Genomic DNA, 18,085 nt, shown 5'->3' with positions numbered 1-18,085 from the left:
AAGTGCTGATAAGTTTGTTTTTATTAGTTATTCGACGATATAAAAAGGTGCTGTGGCGTTATGATTGACAGCTATGACAGCTGTTCTCAAACCTCCTACAGACAGCGAGATGGCTGAGGAGGCGTGTCCTGTGGGCCACCATCCCACCACCTGACCCTAATGTGCAGACTCTGGCTCCAAATGATGTCACACAAGCAAGATGGTAGCTCCCGGAAAGGAGATATTTTGGCTTCACTTTTGCATAGCAAGTAGGAAGTGGAAACGCATCGTCCATATTTATATACAGTCAATGACACAGGCAGAAAACAGAAAAACATTAAAAGCTCAAACAAAATGCAGGAAGGCCACGTTAATCACATGAGCAGTGAAGTTCACAGTCAATTGTCTATTTAGCAAAGAGGAGCGGCAGCCAGAATGCGCCAGCATTCCCTCATAAGGCAGAGTAGCCTCTCTCCCACCACAACACAAGCACCAGAACAAATCTATGTTTTGTTGTGTGTGGGTGTTTGTTACCTAATTACATTATGGGGAGAAATCTTTTCATAGAGTTACATTGTAGAGACTCAATGACCCCACAAGATCATTTTATCTTAGGATATTAAGAGTACAGAAAGGGTTGGGGTTTTGGTAAAGGTAAGGTAAACAAGAAAGTAAATCTGATTCATAGTCCTTTAAAGTGAGCATTTCAATGTGCTTCACAGATGAGAGAAATAAGAAATAAAAGGAAAAGGAAATAAAAAAGAGACAGACTAGACAGTATATAAAAACAAGGACATAAACCACTAAAAATTATGTCATAAAATCAAGAGAAAGCCAAAGAAAACAAGTTAGATGCTTTAAAAAATGCCTGCAGGGAACAATTTGTAAGTCAGTACAATATCCTCACAGGTGATAAAAACCAGTGTGTCTTTGAGTGTGTGTGCACCTTCAATGGCGAATGGCTTCCCCACAGTGAGCAGTTTGCACTCTGCGTCGATAGAGACCTCAAAGTCCAACAGGGCTTTGTCCATGATGAACGCATCTAGTGCAGGAGGATCTGTCCTTCACCACCAACGCACACACAAACACACACACACACACACACACACACACACACACACACACACACACACAAACACACACATCACACGAGTGAGAAAGAATATTAATTGAAGAACCTAAAACTTTTGTAGACCTGTAAATCAGATTTATAAACTTTTTCACACTCCCCAGAACCGTTCAGGAACCTTGTAATTGGGGCTGTCATTCCACTTTGTCATTTATACAGAGCATGAGATTAACTGCATTCTAATACACTGTGTAAACACATACATCATTACCTAAACCAACAGAATCTGTGGCGGACTGATAAGGCATTATACACACTGCCGAAGACTTTCCTACTCTGGCAATATCGATCCAAATGACCCTAATTGATCCCTAATTATAGACCGTTCCTCTGTGTGCAGCCTTTGCTGCTGACCAGCAGCAGGCAGGAAATAAGTTTCAGGATACAAAGCACAGCACAGATTTGAATAATACACCTACACACTAACACACTAACAAAGACGTAAAGATACACATTTCCTGACACACATCCAGACATCCAAATTTACACACAAGCTCACAATTACACACTCATATTTCCATGCACACAGATACATCTACACAAATTTGAATGGCAGACAGGTGAACAAGCATAAATGCATGTATTGGAAAAAGCACACGCACACACACATTGTCTAAAGGGGAAAAATAGATTGTATCTGATCAAATTACCTGAAACTTCTTGTTATTCAGGACATTTACTGCTAAACAAAAGGTTGACTTTACAAAGTCTTTGCTGTGCTGGCAAAAAGCAGAAAAGTCTGCCTTTCCTCTGTCTAGATCTGTCAAAGATGAGGAGAGGGGAGAAGAGAGGATAGAATCTTCTTTTGGGACTGAAAAGGGTCGGAAGTTATCCGATACTCGGCCTGAGTGGCGTGTGTATCGGCATTAAAGTGTGAAGGTACGACTGTCAGTTGTAAGCCTGTGTATGCATGTGCTTGAGAATGCATTATTTCTTCTGAGTCTATACATTTGTGTGCATGTGCAGCTAGCTGCCTGTGTAGCCCTTGGCATTCTGTCTCTCCAGGAGAAGGCTTGTGATTTTTTTTTCCTCTAAGATTTGAGTGCAATATTGGGGTCAGTAGTTCTGCCAACACAGTATTTTACTGCCTCACTCTGCTTCTCTGCACTGCTGTGACTTCCACTTCTGCTTTGCCTCGCACACAAACAAACGCTGCTTTCATCTTCCCTGTTCTCATCCTCTTTCTCTGAACAAGCGCTTTGTATCTTCTCCCTTGTATCACAAAGTCAGCACATGCACTATCTCAGCATCTCTGCTGGTCCTCTATGGTGTGCACATTGTGTCTGAGAAGTGTATGTGGTTACAGCTGTGTGTGTTTGCAGTGTGTGGTACAGTATGTATGTGCACTGGAGTAAGCCAGAGTAAAATATTTTAGTCATTCTTGTAGCGTCTGTAAATTCATGTGTTATGTGCAATCACAAGTCCACATTAAATCTAGTTATTTATATTATTATTAGAATAGAAGTTATTGTCTTTTCCATAACTATGCCCCAAAAGATAAAGATTTAACATGGACTACCTTTAAACCAGCTTAAAACCCTTTTCTATGTTTTCCACTGCCTTTGACCGTACTTTAACCTCTCAGTATCATTCAACTTTGTGTTTACATCCTAAACTACTTTCTGTTTATTTCTGTTTTTAACTTTTTTAATCTCTTCTTAAATCTCTTAAAGGTGTTACATAAATAAACTTGCCTTGCCTCCTTGCTTTCATCTGCTCACTGTCCCCATTCGACATCCGATTCATCTGTTCGTCCTCCGTCCTCATTTCATCAATCTGTCCCTGACCTTCATTCATCCCAGCATTCAACACTTCAATTTAATAAACACAGTTTTTTCACTCAAATGGGCAGGACTTGTATGTAATTCATTTCTTTCATCCTACTTAGACCTTAGGCTAGAAGGTAACTATCTCTGGATAAGGAAAAGCTCAGGCTAATGTATGCAGCTCACAAAGTGATGAATATTTGATCCTATCTCTCACAGATGCAAAAGCAAACAGTGTGTTCACTAGAATAAGAAAACATCTACCGATGGGTTACACACAACATCACTGCAGGTAGGAAAAGATCAGCCTTAAAACACAATTTGCATTGAGCTACACTGGGCTATTGCATTGATTTTGGATCGTCAGTAGAGTCTGTCCCTCTTAGCTAGAAATTTGAGCATCCAAAATTGAACTGATGATGTAATCAGGTGACACATTTTGGAGTTTGTCCACTGACAATAAATTAATGATGGTACAACTGGTGAATCAGAAAATGTGCACATACGCAAGGAGTTGCTCCATTATTCACTGGCTGTGGATCAGCTCCAGGATTTGTCTCTAAATGACATCATGAGCCGTATTAAGTGTGTGCTTTTCATCTTTGAGTAAAGACTTTGAAATTCAAAACTGAACAGTGGAATATCAGAAAAACAGCACATGGGAATTGCATTTTAGTTTGTTTGCGCTGGTTGTCAGCAGACTGAATTGTTATGGCACTGTGCATGAAAAACAAGTGCACACAGAATACAAGACAACCACGATTGATCAGATGCATATCACAGTTTAATGACAAGTGCAAATGAGATCATTTTATATTTATACTGTGTGTGTGTGTGTGTCTTACTTTAACATATGTACGCCATCAGGGGTGGTGGGCTGGTTGAAGCGTCTCATGTAGTCGTGCATCTCCGGAAAGCTCTTTTTCATGTAATCTTCAGCGCTGCTTTCCCTCACAGTCCCAAAACGAAAGCCCAGGGAGGGATGGTGCAGCTGGGATGGTGCACCCACGATACAGGAAGTCATGGGTGGAGGAGAGGGTGTAGATTGTGGTAGAGGTGTTAAAGAGAGAGAGAGAGGGCAATAGATATCACAATGGGGCTCATATCAAATTCACTGTAGATGTGAACTCCCAACAGGGTTTAGGGATATGGAAAGCGATAATCCTTCGCAAATAATTCCGTTCTTTACTCATTAGCCTGTCCTTGTGTAAGATTAGTTTGTGTGCACATGTAGCTGTGCATCCCTATGTGTGTGTGGGGTGCTGACATGAGTGCTATTGCAAGTTTGTGTCCTTGTTTGCAGTCTAACCTTGTCATCATGAATTCCTGAGACCTGCTCGAAGGTCTTCTCCCCGACCATGACTGCTGCTAGGTTGGCAGTGTAGCTGGATAGCACCAGTAAGCAGAAGATGGCCCAAAGGTTCATCAGGAAACGCCCTGTCCAGCATTTAGGAGTCTGCCCAGTGGAGATTTATGCAAAGGGAGATTGTTTGGTTTGGCTGTGTTTTGCCTTTCTCTAATTATTAGCATATAAAAATAATGAAACACAACAAGATCTGAAGAAATAGCAGGTCATGATGAAGAGAGAATCTAAAAATAGCTAAGATCAAAACTGAAGAATGTCATGAAGTCGAGACAGAAATGAAACTAAGACAAACTTGCTGAAATAACAAAGTATATACATGAAAAATAAGGGCATGGATTTAAACAATTAAAAACACAGAATGTGTGAAAAATGGTGCTTTTAGGTGTTGACATAAATGAAGAGGCCCCCTTGAGGCTCTCAACCTCCTCCTCCTCCTTAAAAATCCCAATTTAACCCCAAAGTAAGGATAATCAAGGTAATCAAAACAGACCAGAAAATGAAATCTACCAAAGTGTGACTGTTTGTGAGGCACATCAGAAATATCTTTCCATGAAATTGCCTGCCTAGGGGAGTAAATCCACCTGAACACTGATCGTTTATTTATTCCACCAATTAAAATCCACTTAACAGAAGAAAAGAGATGGGTTTCTAGTGTTTTAAAGGCTTGAGAATAATGAGACATTAATTATACAAACAAGGTTGTAACCCATTATTACGAAAGTGTTCAAAGTTCAAACTAAAAGCGTAATTACTGGGTGGATTGAAAGAGGAAAAAGAAAGGACGGCATGCACATTATAAGCACAAATTCATCAGTAAAATTGTTTTATGGGAAGAAATGTGAACCAACGGGAGGTGAGGATGATGATCACAGTGCCCTTTATTTCTCCCATGCAGCCTGTGTTTTATTCACAACATCTTTCATTTCACATTGTGCTTACAGGCTACTATTTTTTTGTAGCTTTCTGTTTTCGTATGGCAGATATGCAGTTCAAAGCGAGAGCCGTACTGGCAGATTACCACTCAAACTTATTAGTAATTTATGAAAATTGGTCCTTGATTTTCAGACAGAGGTAAACAAATTCTCATTTATAGACAGTTAACTACAGATTTTTTGCTCTCTAAAATGACAATGGTTGCTGGCAGATTAACCTAGTTGTAGCTCTAATTAAGCTAACATTAGCTCCATTTGGTTGAAAATGCTATCTTTGGCTGACTTGTTTCCAGCTGACTCATTTAAAATCAAGTATCCTTTAAAAGATGCCTTAAATATGGACTTTATGGCTACATACATGATATGCTACGACTGAAAGCTGCATGCTTCAAGTATAGTCAGTGTCCTCGCCAGCTAGTGAACGATGTAGAACAAATAAAGAAACAGCATTGTTCTTGTATTGCAGTGTAGTGCTAATTAGTCAAGTTTGATAAGGAGAAAAAGTACAATCACAACACAACACAACCCTATTTGGCAGCTTATCTAACATACTTGTTCACATTTTCACACAGTATGTCTTTTAATGTTACAAAAGATAAGGCTTTGAGGCCGGGGACTAACAAACGAGTTTGTCAAATGTAATGCTATCTCAGTTAACGTTAGCTGGGGGTGCTGGAGTGTAAAACAAACAAACAGGAAAAAATAAATAAATCAGGACAGAGCTGCTAACGTTATCCTAAACTAGCCAATTATTTATTTTTTTTACCTAACCTGTACCACACAAATAATGCAGTAAGTTAATGCAGTATTCCTTAGCCTTGAAAGTAATACATGGATAAGTTAGTAGCCAGACATGCTAACGATTGCAGCTTACGTCAGAGCAGATAAACATACTGTTTAATCAATTTTTTACACTTTTTCTGTCCTTTTGGTTTTGTTAAAAGCATTTTTCCATTTGACACATTCGTTAAGATTTTTAAGGAGCACTACCAGTGACTCCAATTAGGTTATTATTTCTGCATTAGTAATCAATTTACCTGCCCTCTCTCTTCCTGTTAGCCTAAATAAAAATTACTGTTTGGCTGTGACGCAGCACACAGAGGTTCAGGTTGTTGCTCAAGGACATTTTAACAGGTCACAAGGCTGCTAATGGACATAACCTGTTAATTGACACATTGCCAGTTGCAAGGATCAAACCTGTGACCTTTCAATTATGGGAAGGTCTCTCTAATCACTTGGCCTCTGTTCCACCCAAGTCATTTGCTCTGCTTCCTTTAGGGACAAAGTGTAATTATGCATTTAAAGAAATATTATAATGGGGTGCATATTCACCATGAGGCACTGGTAGGAGAGACAGGAATAATTTAAGTAAATTTCGTTTCAGATATTGTATGTGCTTCATGTAAATTTGAAGAGCAAACACAAATTATCATAATGATGGATTTTTGGCACAGTATGTTGCTGTTTAAAAAATAAAAATTGCAAAGGACAGAGTTGTTTTTCATCTGCGTTGTGGCTGGGTCTGTGCGACAGCTTTACTGTGGGTGCGACACGATCAGTCAAATCCGACAGGATCTCTGAAGAATACTTTTACTGCAAAGGTACATTTAATATATTGAACATATTTATACCAAACAAATTACATTAAAAAAGAGATTTTTTTATGTTTGAATGAAAGAAATGATTGTTTTTCATCTCGCTATGTATTTATTGAAAGACAGATTTGCCTAAGTGTGAGATTTGGCTTCCACTGTCTTCAGCGATCACTTGTCTCATACATTTCCTTCTCATACTAACCCTTGTCACTAGGCTCTCCAACTTTGCCCAACACTTGCCCTCTGCCCTTTACATCATTCTTTGTCTGCCCACCTCCATGTCACCCTCATTTTGTTTCTTTTTTCATCTCTGCTTACCCACTTACCCTTTCAACCCTATCTCACCATCTTTCTGTCATCCTCCCATTACCTTTTTTTGAAGCTCATTTCCTGATTTGCCCTCTCACCTTCCTACCCCCTGATTTCTTGTTTGAAACTTTGTGTCTGACTACTTTAGAGAGTTAACCTCTACTCACTCCCTCTTTTTTCACCTTCATCCATCCCCATCATCCTCGCCATAACTCCTTCAATCTCTGTCGGTTCACTTACCCTTTCCCCTCTCCCTCCCTGGATGTGCATTATCCTCCTTGTGCCTCTCTACTTCATCACTGCCTACCTTCTTAACCTCTCCCCTATACATCTTCCTCCCTCCCTAGCCATCTTCATCATCTTTCTCCATACATCTTTCCCCTCCAACTTCCTCTTTTCTTACTCTCACTGTTTGTGTGCTTTTTCCCATAATGCACATCCCCTTCTCCCTTTCTCCTTGCAATTTCTTTCCCCTGATCTACCTTGCATGATGCCTATTTATCACACATAGGAGAGCTACTTTACCTTGGTGGCGACAGTGCGTCCAAACAGTATGGCGTAGCAGAGATTGAGGGCGGAGGAGTAGGAGAACACACGCAGCCTGTTTCTGCCATGAGGTGTCATGCCAAAGGGGCTATTCCACTCATACAGGGTGAGGAAGAGTGCGGTGAGATGCAGTGTGACAAAAATCCCCACCCACATGGACCAGTGGAGTGGCCACATGAAGGCTCCAATTGGGGCTGCAGTGTCCCGGCTACGAACCTGGTAGGTCAAAAACAAACAACTGTGTAAGAAACTGACTTGATACAGTTGATTTCCCTCTGCACAGGTTACAGGTATTTGATGACGTGGAAAATTGTGATTATAATTCTTCCTCCAGTCTGCAACATCTTGTTGGTAAACTTCTCATAAACACTCCTGGGCATAATAAGCATCTAAAAATTGCATACATTGTTTTCATTTTGTGCTATTCATTATTTTGTAAGGGAAGGAAATCACTTTTTCAAACGATGGGATTCACATTTTCAAATGGAACAATATTGTCAGATCATATTATGCATTGCAATTTGTTTGCCACAGAGGGAGATTTTATCAAAGAAGAACTGCAGCATGTTTGGGGACTCAGCTAAGATGTCTTCTGCAAAGGCCTCTCAGACTCATTATACACTCTTAAACTGCCTCTCATTTTGAACTTTCATAATTAACATGCCTACTGAAAACTCAGCAAACTAATTATTCACCAACTAATGATCTCGCGCTCCTCACCAGATGACCGGGTGAGAGGGACATAAGGGCGAAATTAAGCAGTTGCAGACCATATCGTCAGAATATACCAAAACACTGTCAGTCACAGAATGAGAGATTTACAAATCAAAGTAACACTGCAGATTGCAATGCTGCAGTTGCCTCACAATGTGGTATATTTTGAGGACATGCCCTTTGTCCTCTACAATCATTAAAATGCAAACTCTCAACTCTAACAAACTGATGATGACTTCAAGCAGTTGTACCAGAATGCCCAGGCTGGTGGAATAGAACGGCGAGGTGAAATCGATGACTCTGCTCCGGGCAGAGTTGATGGAGAAAGAGGTGACAGCCATGTCAGCAGTTCCACTCAGCAGGTCCCCGACCAGCCCCGTCCAGCGTCCTGTCCCGCTCATTGCTCCGTACTTCCCGTCTCCCACGATATAGAGGTCAAAGGTGAAGCCCATATCCTCTGCCAGTTTCTCCAGCAAATCGATGCAATACCCATAGCAGCACTTCCTCAGGTCATCTGGTAGGTCTGAGAGGAAAGAAGTGATGATCATGTGAAATGTATCCGTTCGGATATTTACATGCATGCTTTGGAAGTTAAGGAGTTTCACTTTTGAGAATTTGTCCACAACTGTTGACTATGGATCTTGGAAAATGTTGACGGGTCCTCACAAGATACTTGTGCGTTCTGTTTTTAATGACTCTGGCACCCAGGCTAGGACTACATTTAATCACATTAAATCCTGAGCTAGATGTAACAACCCTTGAACTATGTGTAGGAATAGAGTAGAGTTGGCAAGGTGAAGATGCTATAATATAAAATTTACACATTCTGCCTTTTTTGCCACTTTGATTTTTCTGGCAAACATTTTTTGCAAACTCATTCAATCAAAATCCAGCAGCCCACAGATGCATTTGTCTATGCCAATTACTCACGAAACTTGGCACCAATGTGTGAATTATAGTTCTGTCTAAGCACCAGCTTATAGAATTTTGCGACGAGGTATAGTGTAACTATATTATAGTGGATACTACCACAATGGATTATACAATTAGATCTGTAGCTCTTGAACCACTGACTATTAAATAAAATTATTTTACTTGCCTAAATTCCTGGGTCATCTTGAATACAAATGTCAATTTCTATTTACTCTCCCACCATCTGCTGACTTAAGCAAAAAAGTGTACAGTTGCATAGTATAGTGTATATATACATAGTGTACACTATATGCATAGTTGCCCAATAGTTTTCTTTCAAACCGACTCAGTTGTACTGATCTCTTATTGATTAAATGCCTTTAATCCTCTTCATTCATGAGACGTAGATGTAGCTGTGGAGCTGAGCCCTTGACATTGCACCTTGTATATTTTGAAACTGGATTGACCAGCCATGATACCATATTGATTTTACTCCTAAAATCCTATTCAGTCTGGAGGATGAGCAGTAGAGATGTGGCCAGTGACATAGCAATGAGATCTAAGCTAAGAGATCTAAGAGTTTAAATAAGAGAAGCTCAGAGTTTATATAAATTAGAACTTAAGCATGTCCCCTAACAACTTAAAATGTTTTTTTGAGATGGATTACAGTAAATCTAAAGCATATCAGTACTTCATCACTCATGATTTACGTGCTTTAAAGTCTGAGGTCATATGCTAAAACAAAACTCACCACTGCCCTCCCAGTCTGCAGTTGTTGAGTTTGGGTTGTGCAGCTGGTTGAAGAGGCCCTGGATTATGTCGGAGCGGTTGGTTTTGGGGTCCAGACAGAGCTGACCAGCTGGACACAATCCATCCTCATCCACCTCGCGTGTGAAGACAAACGGGTGCTCCACCAGAGTCACCACCCTCAGGCGGTGTCCCTCAACAGAAAGTCCCGGCCTCCAGCGTCCTCCAACATTAAAATCCCCCTGGCCATCCCCTCCCCTCACTCCAGCTCCGAGACCTTGCCCCTGGCTGCTCCCGAATCCTCCCACCAGCCCCAGGATCCCGCCCTCTAACTCCAGCCTGCCTCGGGACCATTGGCCTACGGTAACCCAGGCTGGCTGGCCCAGAGCGCCCCTTTTTAGGCTCCAGACATGAAACAGCTGGGACGAGAGGACTCGGGAGAATCCAGCATCCACCTGAATAAGGCCTGTGGCTCCGTTGAAGGAAGTGTTGGAGAGAAACCTCGAGGGACAGAGAGAGACAAGCAGACAATAAGCAAGAGGCAACAGTACAGAGAAAAAAAAATCCCATGCTGGGATATTGCAGTTGAGGATGTAGCATGTATAATACACAACTCTAAACTAGCCAGATGAAAAAAAAGGAAAAGCGAGGGGAGGAAAAAAAGAAAGGAAAAAGTTACAAACGACAGTGCACACAGGCATGGTCTGTTTGTGGAGCTTTAGCAAGTCTAGTCTCTAGTAATTGCATCTCCCAGAGAGTCATAATTAAAAGTTAATGCAGTGCAGTATGGGTCTCCTCCTATCTGCCAGTCCATACAGACATTCATTGCTATTCGCCTCACTCGCCTGATGGCCGCACATTGGTCTTTACGGTGGAATACATTAGGAAGAGCAATCCCTGTTCGCACATAAATCTGCTCTGGCCTCTTGAACTATACTGGGATTGTTAGCTCTTGTCTTAGCATTTGATCATGTGGACATTGTCAGGTGATGTCTCAATGTGAACCCATACAAGTGCTGTTTGATCATGTCTTGATTAGTGGGAGATTGTCAGGAGGTCATTGTAAATTGAAGGGGTGCTTGTTTAAATGTTAAAGAATGCAGGGATCGCTGCATTCGGTACGGGTGTTGAACCGTGCAGGGACTGTTGATTATGTCTGGGTCAAGGCTAGAAATGGCAAGTTTTCCTTACTGTTAATAGAAAAGGTTGGTGAGGCCGTAGCCCTCTGTCAGAGCAGAAAAATAGCATTTCCCTTCCCCTCTTTGTTTTATTCTCTCTTTACTTATTTTTTTCCCCTCTCTGCCTCTTTTTTTTTCAAAATTATATGTATGAATTGATGAGCATAGAATATAATCACCTCCGGAGATCTCTCTCCATTAAATATAGGACATAAGTATCAAAATGAGAAGACTAAATTGATCATGAGGGTCATTAACCTCACCTGCAAGCCATGCCTGGACTAAAGCCTGTCTGCACCACACGGAGAATGAAAGAAAACGTATGAATACATGTAAGCCTTTTTGTATTCTACTGGTGCTTTTGTTCAGTGGCCTCTTTCTTCACAATGTGATTTACTTCAACAGCACAATATCAATTTATAAACCCATTCCCTGTGCCATAATTCTCAAGAACCTGATTAAAAATGCTTCTGATTTGAAAGTCATTCCCATCCCATTCCACGTTAACTTATCAGCTCCCTCTGTCTCTGTGACCATAAAGCGGAAGTGCTAGCCTTGCCTTGAGCTGAAATCACTCATGGTAATAGTGCGGCTGAATCATCATATCCCATAGACAGCAGATTCATCAAGCCAACCCACTCCAGACTCATATAGCTGAGGCTGGCCACAAAGAAATTAAACATAGGCTTCACTTTACATCTCCTATCTGTGCAGAGAAGTGCGAAGCCCTCTTTTCCGCAGTTTGTGACACTTTCATTCATGCCCGGAGATAAGGATGAGAGATATGAGCGTAAGATGAGACAGTGATAAGAGCAAGGGGCGTGAAAAGTGCGGAAACACTTTAAAGCGGCGTCACTTTTTAGTTATGGGTTCCGTAGGTTGTTGTGTTGCATCAGGCCAGGGGCTGCATTTAAAGAATGACTGTGGATGTCAAAGCGGCTTGATAAGTCAGCCTGCGGTGTCAGAGAGGGATGGCTTCCTCTCACTAACACCTGGCCCCGGTTTACACGCTTAGAGTAAATGTCAGCAGAGTGGCCGGTAAATGATGACTCTATAACAGAGTCCCAGGCATGTGTCTCATTCTCTTATCACTCCATCTCTTTTAGTTTGGAGGAAAGTTTGCTCCCTCCCTGTGTCTGGAATGATATGAGACTTGCTTGTTTCAATGGTTTTAATCTCTTCAGGGGAGATGGAATCACTGTGGCAGCTGTGTGAGATGGCACTGACTGGCAGATTTCACTCTGATAACAACAACCGTCTATCTATTTCCCCTCCTTTTCTCACTTTTTTTTCTCCACTCTCACATACTTTTCCACTCAAGTTACTTCTTCCCTTTCTTTGACTTTATTCACATTTTCCTTTAGCTGTTTCCTACTTCCTGTCTTTCATCTATCTGTTTGTGTTTGACTATTTTCTCCTTTCTCTCTAATGTATTTTTGGGAATAAGCACCCAGGGATCTTTTTAATTCTGGACATTCAGAAGAACTACATCAAAAGTGGCTAGTTTCTCATATTTCTACCGCTTTGAATCTGAAACAGTAATATTGTGCGTGTTTTGCTCTTGTCTTCCCTCATACCTTCCTCTCTCGCTTATATCTCCAGACATCCTCACACCCTCCCTGCCATCCTCGCTCTGTCCCTTGGGCATTGAGCTGTTAATTGCCTTCTCCATGTGGAAGTCTCGCACTTCCTTCAGCTTTGTTTGGGCTCTTTGGAGCAACCGCATGTCTGGCTGTTGCAGGGGAGGGATAAGAATCAGGGACTACACTGAAGGGCGAGGAGTCTAACTGGACTGGTTTGAATAGTGCGATAGAACAACCTCTTTTATCAGTCTCTCACAGGCCAGGAACAAAGGTCACTGACACTATATTGTGGTTGACTATTATAAATAGTCTATTCTGATAGTGAAGACTATTTCCTAATTGGCACTCCGCAGAGAGATTGTGACTTTCCCTGGTGTCCCCATGAAGTTTTAGTCAGATTAAAAACATTAGTTATTGTTTTCTCTACTTTGTAGACTATAAAGTGAGCAATTAATCATAAAAACTAATGGACTTGCTTGAAATCTAATAGTAAATGTCCAGTAATATTGCTTTGTAACGCAGTTACCACTTCACTTGTTTTAGCCTCTAGCCCTCCATACAAAATTGTTCAGGCATCCCTGTGCTCAACTAAACTGCAGAAGGAGGGAACACTGTGAGAATCCAGTTTGTGATTATTTGGGTGATGTTGATGATCACTCTCAGCTGGCAGGCACGGTGTGGGCCCAGCTCGAACCACAAATCCTTCCCTCACCAGTATCACATGACCAGAGAAGTCGGATACATGCTGTTTTATCCATTGCACTGTTTGAAAAATATCCATGTTAACTGGCAGAGCAGAGATATTTAACTTTGGAGTGAGTTTATTGCACAGATTTTCAGTGCATCATTTACTATCAGGCACATAAAGCCCATGGATTTAGGCTTTTCTCTGCTTTAAGTGAAAACATTTATGGTTTAATATGTATCTCAATAGGCTTTTATTCTGCGTGTGTGTTTGTGTTATCACAGACTGCACCTTGACAGAGCCCGTGAAAGCTGTCAGAGACCCTTTTAAAATCTGATTGAAGCAGCAGCAACAGCGAAGAGAAACAGACAAAACTCTCTGGTGTCAGTCTGTAAATCTGTATGCCATAAAGACCTCTTCCCCACCCCTGGGTATGACAGCGCTATTCAGAAGGCGCCACCCCCATGGTGCAGAGGACAGACAAGGGCAGCAACCGGAGCGTACAGTACTACAAGTGGAGCCAGCAACTCCTCACAAAAATGCCAAAGTGTCACTCAGAAAGCTAACGAGCTTACAGACGTTAAGTGATGTGACCATAGGAATTTAATTACAGTTTTGTCAGCGTCGTCCACACATCGTGGGTGGTTTAAATGTGAACACTTGTAGGACACATTTTAGGTGTCCAAGAATCATTAAAAAAAGCAGTTGGCCAGTGACTGCAGGGGTAGAGACTATCTAAGGACCAGTCAAACCATGACTGTATCACTGCAAATCCCCTGTAGCCTAAAGCAATACATTTAATTTTTGGAGGAGGTTAAAGTCATCCGCTCTGCTGAAATTTTCTTCAGCTGCAGGGATACTGCACTGGAACTGACCCTGTTCCTGAACTTTAGTTACGTGCCACACTATTAATATTGTTCTGTGTTAATTAATCTTAAAGGTTCAGTTCACCTGAGTCATACAAAAACATATTAAATTATTTCTACCAAAGAAATAGGCCCTTTGAAAAAAACTGTACTGTGATGACAGTGGATTATCTAGACGTAATGGACACAATGGACTTTTTAAATGTAATTTTTTATTGCTGAGGGCACAACAAACCAAAATCAAAAAAGACAAACATCTCAAGCTAGCATACATGGAAAGTGGAAGCTAGATAGCCTAGCTTGATAATATTAGCACTGATTCCCATATTTTACTTTTCATTCATGTTGTTTCAACACCTGCTGAGTCATCGGCAGCCCCTGCACACTCAATGTTGTGTTTGTCCTGCATTATACATTACAAAGGAGGGGGGTAAAGATAGCATTTACTGTCTTTACTGTCATAATTCACACAGCAACGGGAATTCCTTCAGCACTTTGTATGCCACCTCGTATTTTGAATCATGACACATAGTGACATACAGTATGGAGTCACAGAGTAAGACACTCCTGTGCAAGTGTCTCTCAGGTCGTGAATAAAAGCTTGCAGGCCTGTAACTGAATGCACAAACTTGCAAAACGGAGTTTTCAGGCAGACACCGAAATGTTCAGCCTTCAAGTTTGTATATGCTTGCAGCACAGAACGTACACTTACAAATATAAATGTACAAGTTTCCAAAACTACACTTACAGATACAAACATAAATGTACAAGTTTGCAAAACTGTGGTTACAGATAAAAAACCCTGTCTTCAAGTACACCTTTTTGAATGATATAATACTCCATAGAACTGACCTTTTAATTAGTGTGTGTGTACTGTATATGTGTATGTGTGCATATACCTGGCCAGATATTGTCCTGAAGAGGGCAGCTCACGTCGGTTTGGTTTGTCATAACAATTAACCATGTTCTGGATCAGTGCCAAGTCCGGCCTCACCATGGTCGCCGCAGTGACCGCTCTGCCAATCAACTGCAAAGCATCCCGGATGTAGAAGCTGATTGGCTTGCGGCCGACCTCGCCGTAGGCTAACAGGCCAAGGGGACCTCCTAAAGTGTGTAGCGAATCTGGCGACAAGGGGTATCCCATGATCCACTGCAGCCCTGGTAGTGTTGGAGCGAGGCGTTGAGCGGCACGCAGGACGGAAGAGAGACACTCGGGGTCAGAGCCCAGGAGGAGAACAGAGGAGAGGGGAGATGGGGAGCGCAGAAAACGGGTGGAAAGGATCTTCAAAGCCTCTTCTTCCTTCTGATCCTCTCTCCTCTCCTCGCTGGCCTCTAACCTTCTATCCCTCCCCCCTGAGATGTGAGTCAGGTTGATGATATCCCACAAATGCCAGGCAGAACCACTGTGCGTCTGCAGGTGAGAGAGCAACCCATCACCACCCTCTTCCCACCCAGGGCAAATTACAGCTGCACCTCCCCAGCTACCCTCCCCCCAGCTTCCTCTGTTCCTGTCACCATCTCCCCCCTGCAGGACCGCCAGCAGCAGGCTGCCCAGAGTTGATGGGGGCACACGGGCCGACATCTGCAGGTGGAATCGGTTCTATCAGAGAAGACAGGAAGGAGGTGGAAGAGTTGAAACAAACAAACAAAAAAAGAGTAGGAAGAAAGCAAAAAAAAAACATGAGTGAGAAAATTAGGGGGAAAACATAAAAGTGCAATGATGGAGGAGTGAACAAAAAAGGAGAAAGAAGAAGAAAGGGAGGAGAGAAAAGAGAAAACAAGATCAAAACAGAGATTAATAGATATAGCCAAACCCCAATACCTCGGGGCTGAGTAACATAAAATCACATTAAACGCAGATTTTATGAGAACCAGAGTAGCGCAAAACAATCCCTGTTGCTGCAGTAATTCACCACAACGCTGATCAGAAACAATCAGTCACATTTGTTCATTATCTCTCTCCCTGAATGAGAAGAGTCGCGCTGATTCAAACAAGGAGTCAATGATTCGCATCTAATCTGCAACATCACAGTTGGCTTGGCAAGACAACAGTAGCATCCACAGTTCATCCAGAAGCCTGCATTTCCAAACCCCACTGAAGACACTGGCTTGTTTCATACTGTTCCAAAATGGATAACACTGTTGTCCTTGAATGCAGCTCACAGATGGACCTTTCCCCTCCTTCCTTTGGGGCTTCTATCCATTTTTCATCCTATCAGTGCTCTAGGCAAGGTTGAGGGGGAGACTGCTTTTATATAGAGAGCCCCAAAGTTGAGCTTAACATGACTCGACACACTAAGCACATAAACACCCTCTGGCACAAATGCATACATATTTTCAGCATCTTAGGTGCATGTGCAAACTCTGACACACACACACACACACACACACACACACAATTAGTTAAATCTGCACATATACTGTACATTCATGCAGGTACATAAAGTATGCATACAAACTTGTGGAATACGCACACACTCATGCCCGTGTGTCTGAAGATGAGATAGCCAACTGCAACTCAAACACATTCATTCAAATGGAAATATCCCACCCGAGAGTACAAAGTAAACAGAGCAACCCTCTGCTGAAAGTCCTTGAGTCCCTCTAGAGAGGAAGAAAAAGATATTTGACTGAAGTCCGCAGAGACATGGATGAATTAATACGGCGTATGTACTTATCCTCCTGGGAGATGCTAGGTGTGTTTGAGCGAACAAGCGAAGATAGGCCTCTACGTTTGAACTCAATAGGGGGCCGGAAAGGTGGGGATGGTGAGTGGGTGGGGTGGCGAGACGACAGCAGGTGGCACAGAGAAATAGAGATAGGAAGGAGGTGCCTACTACAGGTGTTACCATTATTCAGGATTCCACTGTCAGGAATGGAACTAACATCATGCATATTTTGGCGTTGGACTCAGAGCCCAAAATGTGACGATGGGAGATCAAAACAGAACCTCGAGGCAGCTGGAGGAATTAGTATGTAAATCTATAACTGCCCTCATTCTAAGTTGCTCTGGGTAAGAGCCATCTATGCCATCTATCCCTTAAATAATAATATATGGCCAGTTGTATGTATGGATATGTTGCTGCAGTACCCACAAAAAATGGCAAAAATGAAACATTGTGGCACACAGTGGATGAGTGTGAATTATGTAAAAAAGCAGTAAATTATGCTCTTAGTGAATACAGTGTGTTAGAAATCCAGAGAAGGATTCTTGTTAAATATATCATTGTCAAATTAATTGTAATAATGATCATCTGTGGTACATCCCACAGCTGTGTCAGCTGTTCTGCACCAGCGTTGTTATATTATTTCACTTGCACTAATGATTATGGCTAACTTGCTTGAGTTTCAGAGAGATTCTTTTACAATTTCATTTGCATGTGATGTGTAGCCAGTGCTCTTATCCAGAGTGACTCACAAAACAGCACAACAGTAGAATTACTCCAAGAGCTGGGGCGAGAGAATAAGCAAAGGAATGTACAAGCTGTATTTGGAGTACTGTTAGTGGAGAAAACAAAGTCATATGATTGGGGGAGGAAGATGTGGGATGTGGGATGTGACTGTGAAGACATAAGCGGATATGAGCCTTTTTTTGAGGACATGAGTTCCAGCCCATAAGATGGGGAAGCACTCTGCTGTTTTGCAAAAAAAAAAAAAAAAAAAAGTGGGCAATCAAACATGAGAAGCACCAAATTGGACCCAATGAAACTTTTTTTTTTTAAAAAGCACATCATGAGAGTTATTACCTATTAAAACTGCAGTCATTTTTTCCGGCATT

General features: G+C 41.8%; 1 protein-coding gene across 1 annotated transcript in view; it reads right to left on the bottom strand.

Moving 5' to 3' along the window:
* The window catches only part of grin3ba (glutamate receptor, ionotropic, N-methyl-D-aspartate 3Ba), a 28,098-nt gene extending 19,732 nt beyond the window's left edge, over nucleotides 1–8,366 (bottom strand). Inside the window, exons 1-5 of the mRNA XM_044375490.1 lie at nucleotides 8,343–8,366; nucleotides 7,602–7,838; nucleotides 4,184–4,330; nucleotides 3,720–3,865; nucleotides 926–1,041 (exon numbers count right to left, since the gene is read on the bottom strand). Coding sequence (XP_044231425.1) covers nucleotides 926–1,041; nucleotides 3,720–3,865; nucleotides 4,184–4,330; nucleotides 7,602–7,838; nucleotides 8,343–8,366 — 670 coding nt within the window. The remainder of the gene's footprint in view (nucleotides 1–925; nucleotides 1,042–3,719; nucleotides 3,866–4,183; nucleotides 4,331–7,601; nucleotides 7,839–8,342) is intronic.
* Between the last annotated feature and the right edge of the window lie 9,719 nt (nucleotides 8,367–18,085).

Source organism: Thunnus albacares, chromosome 15, assembly GCF_914725855.1.
Source record: "Thunnus albacares chromosome 15, fThuAlb1.1, whole genome shotgun sequence".
In the NCBI taxonomy this organism is placed as follows: Eukaryota; Metazoa; Chordata; class Actinopteri; order Scombriformes; family Scombridae; genus Thunnus; species Thunnus albacares.
Note: the sequence above shows the minus strand (reverse complement) of the source record. Positions and strands in the feature narration are given on the sequence as shown.